Source organism: Rhododendron vialii, chromosome 8a (assembly GCF_030253575.1).
Source record: "Rhododendron vialii isolate Sample 1 chromosome 8a, ASM3025357v1".
In the NCBI taxonomy this organism is placed as follows: Eukaryota; Viridiplantae; Streptophyta; class Magnoliopsida; order Ericales; family Ericaceae; genus Rhododendron; species Rhododendron vialii.
In genome coordinates, this window is record NC_080564.1 from 28,748,450 (window position 1) to 28,766,138 (window position 17,689).

Sequence of the window (17,689 nt, forward strand, 5' to 3'; positions counted from 1 at the left end):
TACATAGGTCTGCCCACAGGCCTGAATCCAGGCCCTAGCTATTCTTGTAGTAAATCCAGGACTTGATCTCTTCCAATCATGTTTGGCATTGGAGGCGGCCGTGGGCCTACCTCCTAGGCTTGTAAATTCACGCCTGGATTTGCCCCCCGAGTCTCTAGGGTTGATTGAGCATGAGACACGTTCTTATCTTTAGCAATACCCTGTCCTCCGTGAGGAGGCCTTTTGTCTGCCTTTTCAGGCCTGTTTTGGTGCTCCACCAAAATGGCCCTCCGTTCCTTGTTCATTGGAGGAGTCGGTTCTCTTCCAATAACCACTCCTTTAGCCTTTTCTCCCGCCGGTGCAGGATTGTTTGACGAAGAAGCCTGATAGAACACTTGTGGTGGTGGTATTGGGTCCTTCAGACCTGTCTGTTCATGGCCGTTGCCATAAATTCCGAAGTGTAGTAGAACTTGTTGCTGAGGGACGAGTGGTAGCCTCTCTGTCATTGTGGCAATCATGTTATTGATTGCTAAAGTCAAAGGCTCTATGGACTCAGACATCGTTTGTGACACGGTGTGAGAAATCTCTTGTCCTGCAAAAAATATATAATTCTTGACACTATTCGTAGCGTCATGGAGATCTTGTGCACTGAGTTGAGGAGCGGCCTCCTCGAGCAGCGGAACGTCAACAGCAACTCCTTCAGGACTGCCTGGAGGATTGGGCAGTGTTGGATCCGACGGTGGTGGATCTGGTTGCGACTGCTGATTCTTCTTTGGCGGCATGATTGAACCTTTGAACGACTAGAGTCCCATCGGGCGTGCCAATGAAAACTCTCATTTTTGGCAAAGGCGTGAATGCGTGGTGCGCAGGCGTGCCAAGACTTGTAGCGCCTAACGTTTGGTGAAGATTCCCGTGAATCTTGACTTCTAACGTATGAGCGATTGCGTGTGACCCAAAGGTTAAAGATCACAATGAGGTTTGTGGTTTGCCACATGGTTGTGGACTTAAAATTTCCTAGTCGTATAGAAAATGAGACGTAAAACGTGAACTTTATTACTCCGGGATAATAAAGTTTGTACAAGAAAAGTAAAAATCCAAACTACTTGATGAAGTAAGTTTGAATGGGGTTTTAGTACGAGGTACTCGATAATCTACTTTGCTGAAAGTAGGAAAGTATGCTTCGCTAGGAAGGCTTTGGTTGTAAGCGTCGACCTTTGATTGGTGTTGGACCTTTTTTTCATCTTCGATTCTGCCATAAATAGGCGCTGCAACATGCTGATTCAGGCCTGAATCCGAATTCTGCACTGCACCATAAGCTGATATGTGTCCCATGATGCTCCACTTTTCATGCATGTTTGATCATGGGCAGTTTTCAGAGGTTAATAGCAGTTACCAAGGTCATGGGTCCATTTGATAACTTCCCCACTCCCTCATTTTGTGCTCTTGCGTGACACATGGCCAATTGACCAAGTCAATTGGCCTTTGAATTGGAAAATATCAACTGCCTTGAGGAAGTAACCACTTCCCCTAAAACCGTGGACCTCATCACGTGAGCCCGATCAATGTTTTCTTCAAGGGCCAAACCGTGGGCTAGCTTCCCAACAAATCTTGGGCTGTATGTTCACATGGGCTGCATGTTTCTTGGACCTAAATGGGAAATACCCATGGCCCAAGATCTACCCAATCAATAACTTAACTTTCGGCCCAAATTAATTAAAGAATTAATTAGAAATCCAAACACGACTAGCCCGATCCGTGGTGCCAAAAACGGGTATAAACAATACCGCAACTAAGATTGAAAGCAAGATTATCAAAGGACGCCTCGAGAACCCTTACACAGCTGCTGCTTGCTCCCAATATTATTCGATCTCTTATAATATAACCCTAGTCTAATATAACTTACCCACATTCTCCCTTAAATAATAGGTAACCACTTACTAAAAGTATTTAAATACGGTACAACACTAAATACTAAAACTATTTAGACTTTAACCCCAATACTATAATACTCCTTCCATCCCAAATTGGATATCAATTTTTGATATCCGTGCCAATTTCAACTCTTTATATCTTTCAATATGGATCTCAAAAAATATGCAATATGGATCTAGTTTGATAGTTTTCGATTAATTCTATTATACAAAGTTTTCAAACTCATGAAAAACATTATAGATTGAAAGATATAAGCAATAAAAAATGACACGGATTTCAAAAATTGTCATTCTTTTGGGACAGAGGGAGTAGTGCTGACAACAGTTATACTATGTGGGGAGAGAGAAGATATCAATTAGAATTCAAACCATAAAATCATCTCTCTCTCTCTCTCTCTCTCTCTCTCTCTCTCTCTCTCTCTCTCTCTCTCTTTTTAATGATAGAAATATAATTATTAGGAATAAGAAAAGGGATGTAACACATGGGACACTACAGAAGAGAACCAGAAAAAAAGAAAAAGAAAAACCAGTAACGAAACAGGACGGAGTCTGCCGTGTTGGAGCAAACTCCATTCAACAACCTAAATCTCCCACTCCGGCGTTCAGGGGGAGGACGCCTTTGGTGACCACGATCTGCAAGGCATTACCTCCAACAACCGTCGGACTACATGGCAGAAGAGACGGAGGAAGGGCAGAGGATGGGTGGCTTTTGGGGAGAAGGAGAATTGGAGTGAAGGGGAAGGGGAAGGGGAAGGAGAGAAAACCTCCGAAATCTAAGATCGGGAGATGGAAAAATCCCACGAGAGGGAGAAATTCCTCCCCACCGGTCACCCATTGGGGTGTAAAACCCTAAGGGAGGGGAAGGGAGATCACCGCTAATAATAATCATTATTTAGTCACTATATATCGTGTCGATCAAATTAAATGATTCAATTACTTGTTAAGTATTTTAATCAAATTTAATAGTTTAATTTCATTAAATACAAACCTTAATACTATTGAACGTCCTACTAAATCATTGATCATTTAGCTTTTTTATTTTATAACAATTAACTTGTAGTTCACTTTTATTATAAGTAGTGTTAGGTAAATTTGTAAGTTGTCAAAAGAGTAAATGAATACCTTCTTTTCACAAGAATATATTTATAACTCGATCGTTATTTAAAATTGGGCTGTGATTTTTACACTCTCTTTTTTGATATCCATGCACACTCTTTGTTTGGTTTTTTTACAAAAAATGGAGTGTGGATATAAAAAAAAAAGGGGGTGTGAAAATCAATTTTCTTAAAATTTTATTACTTAAATATGTTTTGAATATTATATAGAAATTAAGACAAATTTTGGGTATAAATTTTTAGTTTCCTGATAAAGCAACTCAGAGGGGGTGAATAGATTTTGAGTCCTGTAATACACAATTTTCCTTTGAGAGTGTAAGAGATATTTTCAAGGAATACAAATGACTCTGGTACAAGAAATTACCAGCTGAGCAAGTCTACCTAACAAAGTGGTTTGTATGAACTGACATTACTGAAATTAGGGCAGCTTGCTACTTGTTAGATGTCTAGCTTTGAAGTTGGGATTACGGCATGCCTAATTTAACAAGCCACTTATTTGGACCTATTGAAGTGAATTCTCGTGGGTAGGGTGTGGAATCTCATTTTTATTTTTTCTTTTTTCTTTTTTTCTTTCTTTTTTTTTTTTTTGAACAGAAAAAAGCAAATTTTATTAATACCCAAAAAATAGTACAAGGAGTAGGAGAGGGAAAGATATCCCAACTACCTTGGCACCCCATATGATCGACAACCATATGCCAGCCCAAACACATTTTTCAAGGCAATTTTGATGAGTAGGTATCAAATGTAGGTAGTACCTCTGGAGCTTTGAGTCTTTTACATAGAACTTGTGCAGTTACATTAGCTCAGCTCAAACTTCACAGGGGAGAAGGGAAATGTCGAGCTTTCTGCAATTGGCATCGAATTCGGTTATTGCATATACGTTTTGGCTCTCCTTTTTCATCTTATTTTCAGTTGTCTTCCTCCTCAAAAAATGGGTATTGATCAATAATCCAAGTAGCACCGCAAAAAACCTACCACCATCCCCTCCAAAGCTCCCCTTCATTGGCAACCTTCACCAGCTACGCTTGTTGGCGCACCGTTCACTCCAATCCTTGTCTCGAAAACACGGGCCCCTCATGCTTCTTCAACTAGGCAGTGTTCCGGCGCTGGTAGTTTCGTCCGCAGATGCAGCCAAGGAGATAATCAAAGTCCATGATCTCGCCCTGTCAAACAGGCCTAAACTGCGTGCGGCAAAGCGCCTACTCTACGATTACAAGGACGTGTCTATGGCTCCTTACGGGGAGCTGTGGAGACATTTGAAAAGTATTTACGTGCTGCAGCTTCTCAGTAACAAGAGGGTTCAGTCTTTTCGCAGAGTGAGAGAAGAAGAAACTGCTTTAATGGTGGAGAAGATCAGGGAGTTGAGTTCTGAGTCGATGCCCGTGAATCTAAGCGAGATGTTTATGGACCTTACGAATGATGTGGTATGCAGAGTGGTTCTTGGGAAGAAGTATGGAGAAGGAGAGAGTGGCGACAAGTTCAAGATGCTGCTGAGGGATTTTGTTACGTTAATGGGTAGCTTGGATATCGGGGATTTTGTTCCGTGGCTTGGTTGGGTGAATTGGGTAACCGGAGTTGATGCCAAAATTGATAGAGTTGCTAAAGGGTTTGATGAGTTCCTGGAAGGGCTCGTCGAAGTGCGTTTGAAATTGAGTAATGATGGTGGTGATGATGGTGAAGGAAACAAGAACTTTTTCGATATTTTGCTCCAAATTTACAGGGGTAATTCTGCTGGCATTTCTATTGACAGAGATTGCATCAAAGCTCAAATATTGGTTAGCCTCTGTATCACTTTTATTCAATCTCAAATCGTTGGCACCAGACTCAGTTGATTTTCACCGTTCACATAGAAATTCTGAAATGATTTTAGAGTATTCCGTTTTGTTGATTGCATCCAAATCTTTGTAAAATGTTCCGATCATGGGACTCTCCATCACCGTTTCCCTCGCTTGCTAATGCTAATTAGATAGAGGGCTTAACAGAATAACTCCTATTTTCTATCGACTTGAATGATAGCATCCAATAATACCAGACTTTTGTAATGAAAGACAGGCATTCAGAATTATGTGACTTGGCTTTTGAATGGGGTACGAAGCTCTCTTCGAATTCCGGTGTTGATGTGCCATACTATCCCGTAGTGAACATTAGGTTCTCTTTCCCTGTCATTTGATTTCTTCGGTGTCTAGTTACTTCACTGATTCATCAAACGAACTCGTTATGTAGTAATTTCAGAATATCTTTATTTGTATGCTTTTTCAACACTTGTATGAACACCGGAAAATGGGGAAATCGCAGAACCTTGTCCGCATCTTTACTGGAATAACATTTCCTGTGAAATAAACTGAGTCTCAGCAAAAAATGCTAAATGCCTCTTTCTGACAATGTACATGGATCAGCTTAATTCCATCTAGGGGATCAAACCACTAAAAAAGCTATCGAATGTAGTCAGTGTGTCCATTGTACTCTAATAGCTAAAACAACAGATTTACCGATATCAACAGATGAAAATCATCCTGGTCTTGTTGGAACAAATAAACGTACACCCCTTTCTACAAAATAGATAAACTAGAGCTCTACTTCTTGCAGATTGCGTTTGCAGCTGGAATGGATACCACCTCCACATTTCTGGAGTGGGCAATGTCAGAACTATTAAGGAATCCTCGAGTCATGATAAAAGTGCAAAATGAGGTGAGGGAGATTCTTTCAATAACTGGCAAGGCTGAGATTGCTGAAGACGATTTGGAACATATGCAATACTTGAAAGCAGTGATCAAAGAAGCTCTCCGTCTTCATCCCTCAGGACCATTACTGGTCCCACGTGAGGCAAGGGAAGATATCAGAGTAATGGGTTATGATATTACAGCTGGAACAATGGTTATCACCAATGCTTGGGCAATCGGAAGAGACCCTAGCACTTGGGATGAACCAGACGAGTTTAGGCCTGAGAGGTTTCTGAATTGTCCCATAGACTTTAGAGGCCATGACTTCCAATTGATTCCATTTGGTGCTAGAAGGAGAGGTTGCCCAGGAATCTCTTTCGCGACAGTAATTGGTGAGCTTGTTCTTGCGAATCTGTTGCACAAGTTCAATTGGTCATTGCCTGGTGGAGCCAAGCCGGAGGATTTGGACATGACCGAATGCACTGGCGCTATTGTCCACAGAGAATTTCCTCTTCTTGCGATTGCAACTCCATGTTGACGGTTAGAGTAATTCCCCTCAGTAATTATACATGTTGGTGGAGCCAAGGCGGAGGGGGTGCCCCGTTACCCTTTTCTCCATGAATGTGAATGAGCTTGCGTTGGCAAATGTTGTGCACATCTTTGATTTGTCATTGCCTAGTGGAGAGGATTTGGACATGAGTGAGGTCACTGGTTTAACTATATACAAGAAAACACCTCTAATTGTTGTTGCAACTCCTTACTTTTGCTAGTGTCCGGAACTCTGCTATGCTATAATTGCTATTGTAGCTCTACATGAAAAATGTTGGTTTTGCTATGCTATGCTATTGTAGCTCTGAAATCTGAATGACCAGAACTCCTATATATGAACATCATTTCGAGACTAACCGAGGCAAGTATTTTTTTTCTTTGGCAGTTCTACGTGCAATCTGGCTTACGCGCACATCGATTAATGTTTTTGGCCTAATGAAGGCAATTTTGATGAATTTTCTTTTTTCATAATAGAATTGGACGTATGATTGCTAAGCAAAAGAGCTATGCTAACTTATGCAGGAAATTAAACTTGTAGATAAAACAACCAATGGACAAACAATTTATGCCATGCCAAATTTAATAAGTCACTTATTTGGGCCTAGTCAAGTGAATTTTGATAGAAGCCTTAAACCAAAATCTCACGCGGATAGAGGTGGAAGGAGATGCAAATCAAGTGCTTCAAGCTCAATGGCGAGACAACATTTGCAGACTGTGATTCTATTAGCCAAGATTGTATTAAACTTGCATCTTAATTTTCATTTTGTGTTATTTCTGTTGACGCGCTTTTTCTCCAAGAAGCAGGAGAAACAGAGCCCCAACAAAAGTTGGCATGTGATGAATGAGAATATGCGGGTGTGCCAGGAGCAGGAAGCTACTCCAATTTGATCAAAGAATTAGCGCCTAATCTAACCACCTACAAGCTCAAGGAGAAAATAAAGTAACAACTGGATTCAATTTGCCTCAATGAAAAGGACTTAGAACTTCACAAAAACCAAAACTAAATTAACAATTGCTAAAGAAAAGAGAACTTTGCATTGAATTGCAAAAGTGACTGAAAGAAAAACGTCTAGCTAGATAACTAGGAATGATTTTGAACAAAGAGAATTGTATGGCTGCTATGAGCTTTGGTGCGTGGACCCCTTCAAAAATAATCCAAGTCTTGTATTTATAGGAACAATCCTCCTGGAGTGGGCTAAGAAAAAATTGGACTCCATGATGCACATCTTCTTAAAAGAGGGTGAACATTACCCTCCCTTTTATTGGTTGAAATAGTGTAGATCTCATCCGTGCAATATACTTTTTGGTAAGCATCATATCACTTTGTGGTGGAATCCACACACTTTGTGATGGGATCCATCCAATAAGAAGGAGGGTAATGTTCACCCTCTTTTAAGGAGGGTGAACAAAACTCAACTCCATCTTCTACTCATTTTCTCCAAAAACTCTCCCAAGCTGCCATGTGTCCCTTTGACCAAGTTCAGCCGCCTCTTTATTTGCTACTGAAAATAAACCTTGAGCGCCAAGTGTCCATTTGACCAAGTTCACCCTATTTATTTGGGGAGAATTTTTCATAAGTCCACTATAGCACTTTCCAAACCCCCTAAGTCCACTTCTAAATTCGATAACCCACTAAGTCCACTAATAATTTTAATGACAAAAATACCCCATTTAAGAAACAAGGGCCTTGTTTGGCTAACACGAAAAAATATTTTTTTCATATTTTTTCGTTTTTGTTACCATCAAGCCACCGCCGCTACTACCACCACTGCCGTCGTTGCCATCACACTACATATAACGTTTTATGTGTAACAAAAAAACGTATTTTTTCATTTTTCTCGATTTTTTTATTGAACCCGTTACACTTAACATTTAACGTTATATATGTGACAAATTTCTCCTTTTTTTTTTCCTATTTTTCTTGTATTGATTTTTTAACGTTATATGTTTGATAAAAATTTCCTAACATACAACATTATATGTGTGGCAAAAAATTTCTAACATGCAACATTTCTTTTTTGGTTTTTCTTGTTTTTAGTCTTTAACGTTATATGCTAGTCTATACAAAACATATAACATTATATGTGAGTTTTTGAATATCTAAATATCACAAAAAAAAATAGAACATATAAAATTATATTTGAGCTTCTGTAGCTCTGAATCTCACAAAAAAATATAACAGAATATATAACATTATATGTGAGCTTCTGTAGTTCTAAATCTCACAAAAAATAGAATATATAATATTATATCTGAGCTTCTGTAGCTCTAAGTCTCACAAAACAAGACATAAAATTATATATTCTCAAAACAACATCATATATTTCCAACAATATTTTATATCTCAAAAAAAAAACATTATATGTTCACATATCATGCCACCATTATCCTTATTTCCAGTCGCGTCTTGAATCCCAAGTTGAATGTTGATGAGGCCACAGTGGGTCGAGCTTCATTTTTTCACCATTTCTTCATTAAAACCTTCATCGGATCCTTCAAAATTTTGATTTTCTACCTCCGAATATAATTTCCATAACCTCTATATCTACATATATACATATTCACAACAACATAAACAATATTAATATATCTCAAAAATGAGATATAATATTATATGTCTAACCCTAGGAAAGGCACATATTACACATGATAGAAGTTCACATATAACGTCATATACTCCGTTGTCCATCACTTATTGAATTGGTCTGCGCAGCGGCCTCTTCGACTTGCTTCTGATAATATATGCATATATCCATATGTGCTTTTGAGAGGCCGCTGCGCGGACCTATTCAATAAGAGAACATAAAACGTTATTAGTTCCTCTCTTTTTTTTTTTTAGTTTTACAGGACAATATCTCATATATAACGTTATATATATGTTCTCTATGCAAATTAAAATATATTTTTTATGTCAATACAAGCTCATATATATAACGTTATAACCATATATATGTATATATGGTCACAAATATTTTTATATGACCATATATAATCATATACGGATATATCCATATGTGTTTTTGAGAGGCTGCTGCATGGACCAATTCAATAAGAGAACATATAACATTATTAGTTTCTTTGTTTTGGAGTTTTACAGGAAAAAATTAGGTACCAAGTGCAAATTGTCACATATAACATATAACATTATCAGTTGGAGAGGCCGCTGCGCGGACCAAATCAATAAGTGATTGATGAAAAGCACAAATATAACCTTATATATTTATTCAAAAAACTTCAGATCTCTAACACTATGAAAAACACACTTATAACCTTATGTATTTATTCAAAAACCTCAAAATCTGATGATAACCGGACACGGGACAAACAAAAGACCGGATCAACATTTTTATAATATTATATTTTTTGTTTTTAGTTACTACTCCAGATTTCTCTCCAGTAAAACAAATATAAGATCGGATCAACCTTCTTAATATGATAGTCAAACCAACTTTAAAGAACGTTTATGAAAAAGTGGAATAACGTTATATAATTGATTGAAATTCCACACACATAACAAGTCGAAAATCCAAATTCGTTCAAGATTAGTGCAAGATATAGACTATAACCTTAAATATCAAAGAGATCTTTGATGTTGAAGCAATAAGTTGCATTAACCTTGATTGATTTGCAGAAGACTCATTGGTGACTTTGAGAAGGAATCTTGCTAAATACCACCACTAGAACAACACCAATGAGTTGGCGGTAGGCGTCGGTCCTAACCTCGTTGATGACGGTGGGCTCCAGATCGACGAAGACGATGCGGGGTACGTGTTTCCCGACGCCGATCTCGCTGAAGAAGATATTGAACACGTCGTTGCCGCTGCCCACCGTCTTGTCGCTCGGCATTTGCCCATCGGACTGCGTAAAAACAACCACAAAACAAAAAAAAAACTTAAATCGGTTAAATCGAAACGAAATGGCGTCCAAGACAACGAAAAGTTCGATGGAGGTTTGTTGAACCATAATTAGTAAAAATGGAAGGGGATTAATTAATAAATCTCTCTCTCAAGGAAATCCAAGTTACAAATGTGCAGCATTAATTTCTTGTCTAACCGAGGGAAACCTAGATCAAGATCTTGAAGTTTAAAGAGAAACCCAATTCAAGATATTGAATTTCAAAAAAATCCAAGCGGCAAAAATGAAACTGAAAATTCAAAAATTACCTGGCACTGGCCGGGAATTCTACAAGGAATCTCGACTTCGAACTCAACAGGGAGACCAAGGAACCCATTGAATCGATCAAATGTGACATGGGTCCTTTCGCATCAGGACGTAGTCGTAGGAAAGGGCGAGGATGCAGCCGGCAGCGGAGGCGTGGCCGATGACGGCGGCGATCATGGGCACGAGGGAGTCGGCGACTATGGAGCAGAGCTTGGAGGCCATGAGTTTGAGAGAGAGAGAGAGAGAGATAGAGAGAGAGAGAGGAGGAGGCTGTACTCGAGATTTGTTTGTGGTCTAGGGTTTCTCAACTTATATAGGAGGACATTTTTGTCTTGATTTAATTTCTTTTTTAAAAGAAATGGACTTAAGGCCTTACTAAACTATATTAGTGAACTAGAGAGGTTACAAACATTAGTAGTGGATTAACTGGGTTACAAATTCTCTATAGTGGACCCTAGACTAATTTTTTATATTTATTTGCTACTAAAATTAAATAAACCTTGAGCCGCCAAGTGTCCCATTCTTTTGTAACTTACTTTAACCACTTCAACATGTGGTAGTTGGTGGGACCACTTAATTTTCCCATGATTATAGCTAAAATATATTAATTCCTACAAATAGAAATTAATAACTGCCCCAAAATATCTCCTGATTGGCTTCTCTATGTGACAATTGTCCAATGTTGTCACGACCCTAACCCGTCCCTAGGAGTTTAAGCCGTAACAAAGCATCGGTGAAACCATCACCAAGGCCATTTTACATGTTCAATCTGTTATAAGCAAATGACTAAGAGAGACTCGAGTAGCGAATAGCGGAAGCACAAACCATTTTATTACATTAATCAACAAACGTGTCTTCCACAAGGATCTAACAAGCCAAAACTCCCAGAGCTGTGCATATTTACAAAGTCATAACTCATGTACAAGTAGTTCCTAAACCGAAATAAAGTTATGATATAAACTTTCTAGCTAGTCAACTATTCACAAGTCTTCATATACATAGCACATCCACAAAAGAGTGAGTTCGCGTCATCACACTACTCCTTATTTCCTAAAAGGTGGAAAAATAACAAAAGCCGAAACTCGTAAGAATGACCAATGCATAAGTTATATGCCTTCCAAGGACAATGATAAAACCATTTCATAGAGATTCAATAATAGAAAATAGCTAGTCTTCATATATAATGCACATTTCCCTTGCCATGTGTAGCTACCCGGCATTTCTGGTAGAGTGGATAAGCTTAGACGTCTTAGCATTACCCCTAGCATTTTATGTGTCATCTGTTGGAATGTCTTTGCTAGATAGGAAAACATATCCACCTTTCACTGATTTCCATGGAGTTCATATCATAGTACAAAATATACTCGGTAATGCATTGAAGTAGGGAACTTTTATAAAATCATGTAATTTGGGTATTAGGTCACCCATCTCGATTCACGTGTCACCCGAACCTCCTATGACAATTAAGCAATAAAAACATGATTAGAAGATGTTAGACAAGCCTATTTTTTATTAACATAAGTTCCTAGGGTAGAAATACGAAGTTATATAACTAGCCTCGAGAAAATAATCACAGAATCTGCAGCTCCATCAACTTCAACGCGAAAACTGACTTTACACATGAATAATTAAGGCACAATTTTTACGTATTTTTAAAGATCTATGTGTAGTTTCAAAATTAGAAATCGGTTCACAATTTGGTCACTCGAGCTAAAAGATATGGCCGTTTTTCCAACACGTGTTAATGTTGAATGCACAGTTCCAAAATTGAGTGCTGCAAGGTTACGAATTTCTACAGAGCTCAATATATTGGATTTTGTCCTGAAATTTTTACCACATACAAAAGTCTCATAGAGGAACTCTCACTGCAGAATTTTAACCCAAGTAATTCATGTTTTAAGCAACTTAAACTACACAAATTCAAGACATTCAAGAGGGAATTCATGAGTTCTTCAACTCCACCCCAAAACCCAACTCCAAAATTAGGATTCCGTGGTTCAAGAGTTCAATTCTATGGACACATTTACAAATAAACAAGAAATCAAGAAAACAAAGCTTCAATTAGACAATCAAACACTTTCTCCTTGATTTCCCCATTTCTTCTTCTTCTTTCTCTTGCCGTTTCTCTCTATCTCTCTCTCTCTCGTTTCTCCCCAGGTGATAAACGGTGAAGTTAACAGGAAGAATACACGTATCGTTTTATTTTTATCTTCCTAGGAAAATTATCCCATGTACACATGTCGTCGTGTCCCCTATCAAGTTTTGGCCAATTGGTGATATCCAAAGCATATAATGTGATCATCCGCTCCGTACAACTAGAATAACTACGATATTTAACAACAAGGTTAACTTAAAGCATGCCAAGTATTCATGTATCATGCATAATTAAAATCAGTGTTTTTACACATATTCTCCACTTATTTTGTAACTTTCTCCAACTGCTCAACATTATCTAGAAAGTGGGCCCATTATCCCCTATTATCTCAACCACCTTCCTTGATTTAAGCCCCATGAACTTGAATCACCTTCCTTAATTTAAGCCCCATGAACTTGAAGCAATTAGATGAATTGCAGATGCTATCACATATTGCCACATGTCAGGAGATACCCGCGTCAAGAGATATCCGTTTATAGGAGGTATCGTGCCGACATGGCAAGAGATATCCGTGTTCAAGAGATTTCCGTTTTCAGGAGATATCTTTTCTAGGAGATATGTTTCTGTGACGAATCTTCTTGATAAGAGTGGTCCATTTGTGGTACAAACAATTTCACACATGAAACGTGATTGTAATAGAATCGCGCACTCGTTGGCAAAACATTCCCTATCAAGAGTTGGGAGGGAGAGTTGGTGGGAGCTTGTTCCCAATTGGCTTTCACTCCTTGCTCTTGTGGATTATCGGGCCTTTGGCCCCTCTTTAATTGATTTTGTAATAATAATTCTCCTTCCCGAGTTAAAAAAAAAGAAGTGAATTCTCGTGGGTAGGTGTGGAATCTCTCCAAATCATACAGACATTTTGTTTTCATTTTATTGGAATTAATGGTCCCTTCAAAGGAGATAATTTCAAGGCGATTTTGATGAGTAGGTAAGAAAAGTGGGTAGTACCTGCAGAGCTATGTTTGGCCCGGGCCCGGCCCGGTTCAGCTCCCTGAGGGTCCGAGTTTTAAAATTTTATTTTTGTATATATTTGATTTTGAATATTTTTTATAATTATTCGCATATAGCTACTAAAAATCTTAATAATTTTGGTTCAATTTGATAAAAAAAAAAAAATTGGTTCTTTAATTTATATTCTCATTTCTCAATTTCTTTCATAAATAAAAAATAAGCATGTGATAGTTGAAGTAGCCTAAAGAATCATTTCAATATACAAATGTAATGAATTAGAAAGAAAAAAACTTGTGATATAATAAATATACGTTCCAATAAAAAATATATGTCTGTTAAGTGGGCCCTCGGATTCAAAATTCTCGCTCAGCCACTGGAGCTTTGAGTCTTTCACACGGGAAGTGCTACAATACACACCCTTTATTTGGGTGTGTATCATATGCACCCTTATTAAAATACACCAAAATGTTATGAATCCCAAAATGTTACGAATCTATTACTAAAAAGTTACGAATCATATTGTTGAAAAGTTACGAATTTTTAGTATAAAAGTTACGATACGAAATAAAATGTTATGAATGACCGGTCCTACAAGTAATTTTTTATGAGGTGGCACAATATGAACCACACAATAGGTGCATATGGTACACACCTTAAAGGGGTGTGTATTGAAGACTCACATAGAACTTGTGCAGTTACATTGTCTCCTTCCAGCTCAAACTTCACAGGGGAGAAGAGAAATGCCGAGCTTTCTGCAATTGGCATCGAATTCGATCATTCCATATCCTTTTCTGCTCTCCTTTCTCATCTTATTCTCAGTTATCTTCCTCCTCAAGAAATGGGTCTTGATCAATAATCCAAGTAGCACCGCAAAAAACCTACCACCATCACCTCCGAAGCTCACCTTCATTGGCAACCTTCACCAACTAGGCTTGTTGGCGCACCGATCCCTCCAATCCTTATCTCGAAAACACGGGCCCCTCATGCTTCTTCTACTAGGCAGTGTTCCGGTGCTGGCGGTTTCGTCCGCAGATGCAGCCAAGGAGATAATCAAAGTCCATGATCTCGCCCTGTCAAACAGGCCTAAACTGCGTGCAGCGAAGCGCCTACTTTACAATTACAAGGACGTGTCTATGGCTCCTTACAGGGAGCTGTGGAGACAGCTGAAAAGTATTTACGTGCTGCAGCTTCTCAGTAACAAGAGGGTTCAGTCTTTTCGCAGAGTGACAGAAGAAGAACCTGCTTTAATGGTGGAGAAGATCAGGGAGTCGGGTTCTGAGTCGATGCCCGTGAATCTAAGCGAGATGTTTATGGACCTTACGAATGATGTGGTATGCAGAGTGGTTCTTGGGAAGAAGCACGGAGAAGGAGAGAGTGGCGATAAGTTCAAGATGCTGCTGAGGGATTTTGTTACGTTAATGGATAGCTTGGATATCGGGGATTTTGTTCCGCGGCTTGGTTGGGTGAATCGGGTAACCGGAGTTGATGCCAAAATTAATAGAGTTGCTAAAGGGTTTGATGAGTTCCTGGAAGGGCTTGTCGAAGAGCGTTTGAAATTGAGTAATGATGGTGATGACGGTGAAGGAAACAAGAACTTTTTCGATATTTTGCTCCAAATTTACAGGGATAATTCTGCTGGCATTTCTATTGACAGAGATTGCATCAAAGCTCAAATATTGGTCAGCCTCTGTATCACTTTTATTCAACCTCAAATTGTTGGCACTAGTACTCAGTTGATTTTAACCGTTCGCATAGAAATTCTGAAATGATTTTAGAGTATTCCGTGTTGTTGATTGCATCCAAATCAGTGGAAAACGTTCCAATCATGGGACTCTCCATCACCATTTCCCTTGCCTGCTAATGTTAGACAGAGGGCTTCACAGAATAACTTCTATTTTTGATCGACTTGATTGATAGCATCCAATAATAGGAGACTATTGTAATGAAAAACAAGCATTCAGAATTATGTGAATTGGCTTTTGAATTGGGTACGAAATTCTCTTCGAATTCCTGTGTTGAAGTGCCATCGGCCCATCGCTATTCTGTAGTGAACAACAGATTCTCTTTCCCTGTCATTTGATTTCTTCAGTGTCTAGTTACTGCACTTATTCACCAAAAGAACTCGTTTTCTAGGAATTTCAGAATATCTTTGTTTGTATGCTTTTTCAACACTTGTATGAACACTGGAAAATGGGGAAATCGTAGAACCTCATCGTGTTGGTTTTACTGGAATAACATTTCCGGTGAAAATAAACCTGAGTCGCAGCACAAAATACTGAATCCCTCTTTCTGACAATGTACATGGATCAGCTTCCATCTATAAAGACTCATGCTAGGGGATCAGACCACTATGAAAGCCATCGAATGTAGCCAGTGTGTCCGTTGTTCTCTAATAGCTAAAACGGCAGATTTACCCAGATCAACAGCTGAAAATCATCTTGGTCTCTTTGAACAAATAAATGAACACTCCTTTCTACAAAATAGATAAACTAAAGCTCTACTTCTTGCAGATTGCGTTTGCAGCTGGAACGGATACCACATCCATATTTCTGGAGTGGGCAATGTCAGAGCTATTAAGGAATCCTCGAGTCATGATAAAAGTGCAAGATGAGGTGAGGGAGATTCTTTCATTAACTGGCAAGGCTGAGATCACTGAAGACGATTTGGAACATACGCAATACTTGAAAGCAGTGATCAAAGAAGCTCTCCGTCTTCATCCCTCAGTACCATTACTAGTCCCGCACAAGGCAAGGGAAGATATCAGAGTGATGGGTTATGATATTACAGCTGGAACAATGGTAATCACCAATGCTTGGGCGATTGGAAGAGACCCTAGCACTTGGGATGAACCGGATGACTTTAGGCCTGAGAGGTTTCTGAATTGTCCTATAGACTTTAGAGGCCACGACTTCCAATTGATTCCATTTGGTGCTGGAAGGAGAAGTTGCCCAGAAATCTCTTTCGCGACAGTTATGGTGAGCTTGTTTTTGCGAATCTGTTGCACAAGTTTAATTGGTCATTGCCTGGTGGAGCCAAGACGGAGGATTTGGACATGACCGAATGCACTGGCGCTATTGCCCACAGAGAATTTCCTCTTCTTGCGATTGCAACTCCATGTTGACGGTTTGTGTAATTCACCTCTGTAATTATACATGTTGGCGGAGCCAAGGCAGAGGGGGTGCCCCGTTACCCTTTTCGCCATGAATGTGAATGAGCTTGCATTGGCAAATGGTGTGCTCATCTAGGATTTGTCTTTGCCTAGTGGAGAGGATTTGGACATGAGTGAGGTCACTGGTTTAACTATATACAAGAAAACACCTCTAATTGTTGTTGCCACTCCTTATATTTTCTAGTGTCCGGAACTCTGCTATGCTATTGAAGCTCTACGTGAAAAATGTTGGTATTGCTATGCTATTGCGCACATCGACGAATGTTTTTGGCCTATGAAGGCAAGCGTGATGACTTTTCTTTTTTCATAATAGAATTGGACGTATGGATTGCTATGCAAAAGAGCCATGCTAACTTATGCAGGAAATTAAACTTGTAGATGAAACAATTAGTTGACAAACAATATACTTTCTTTGTTATCGAGGATCGGGGCCCACTCACGCGCACAACACTGACACCAAGCCAAAATATATGTGGTTCGGCTTGAATGTCTGGTCTACAGAAAAAAAAATATATATTCACTATTGATTGAAATATTGGAGAAATACAAATCTTATACTCAAGTTAAGTTTTGACAAAATTGGATTTTGATACTGAAGTAGTGTTTAACGCACTCTGCAAACTGAACGATACAAATTATGAAGACAAGATCCTTGTTTGTCCGTATTAAAAGCTCAAAATCTGTAAAATCTTGGGGACCTTGTTGACGTTATGAGAGAAGTTATCAGGTGTGGCAAAAATGGAAGCGCCGTCGATACTGTTCCTGTTCATAAGCTTGCTAAGGACAAGGATAACCAATAGAACAGAAAACCCATCGCCGAGGGCCCCGAGTAATCCGATGGCCATTAGCAGGCCATCAAAGCCATGGCATAAAAGTGGAACGAAAGCCATCGTACCCTCACTTTTCTGTCTCATTTTCCTCTGATGCTCTTTCGGGGACATTTTTGGAAAAACATTTCGGAGAATAGCATTGCTGTTCTCTCTCTCTCTCTCTCTCTCTCTGGGTCCCCAAAAAATTTT

General features: G+C 39.0%; 1 protein-coding gene and 1 pseudogene across 1 annotated transcript; both read left to right on the forward strand.

Moving 5' to 3' along the window:
• Positions 1-950: 950 nt before the first annotated feature.
• On the forward strand, positions 951-6,544 carry LOC131298737 (cytochrome P450 736A117-like). Its single transcript, XM_058324211.1, has 4 exons — positions 951-955; positions 2,517-2,751; positions 3,808-4,800; positions 5,612-6,544. Exons 1-4 carry the CDS (start codon positions 951-953, stop codon positions 6,221-6,223), a joined length of 1,845 nt encoding a protein of 614 aa, XP_058180194.1. The 3' UTR covers positions 6,224-6,544.
• A 7,677-nt stretch (positions 6,545-14,221) lies between these two features.
• On the forward strand, positions 14,222-16,825 carry LOC131335918 (cytochrome P450 736A117-like; annotated as a pseudogene).
• Positions 16,826-17,689: the final 864 nt, after the last annotated feature.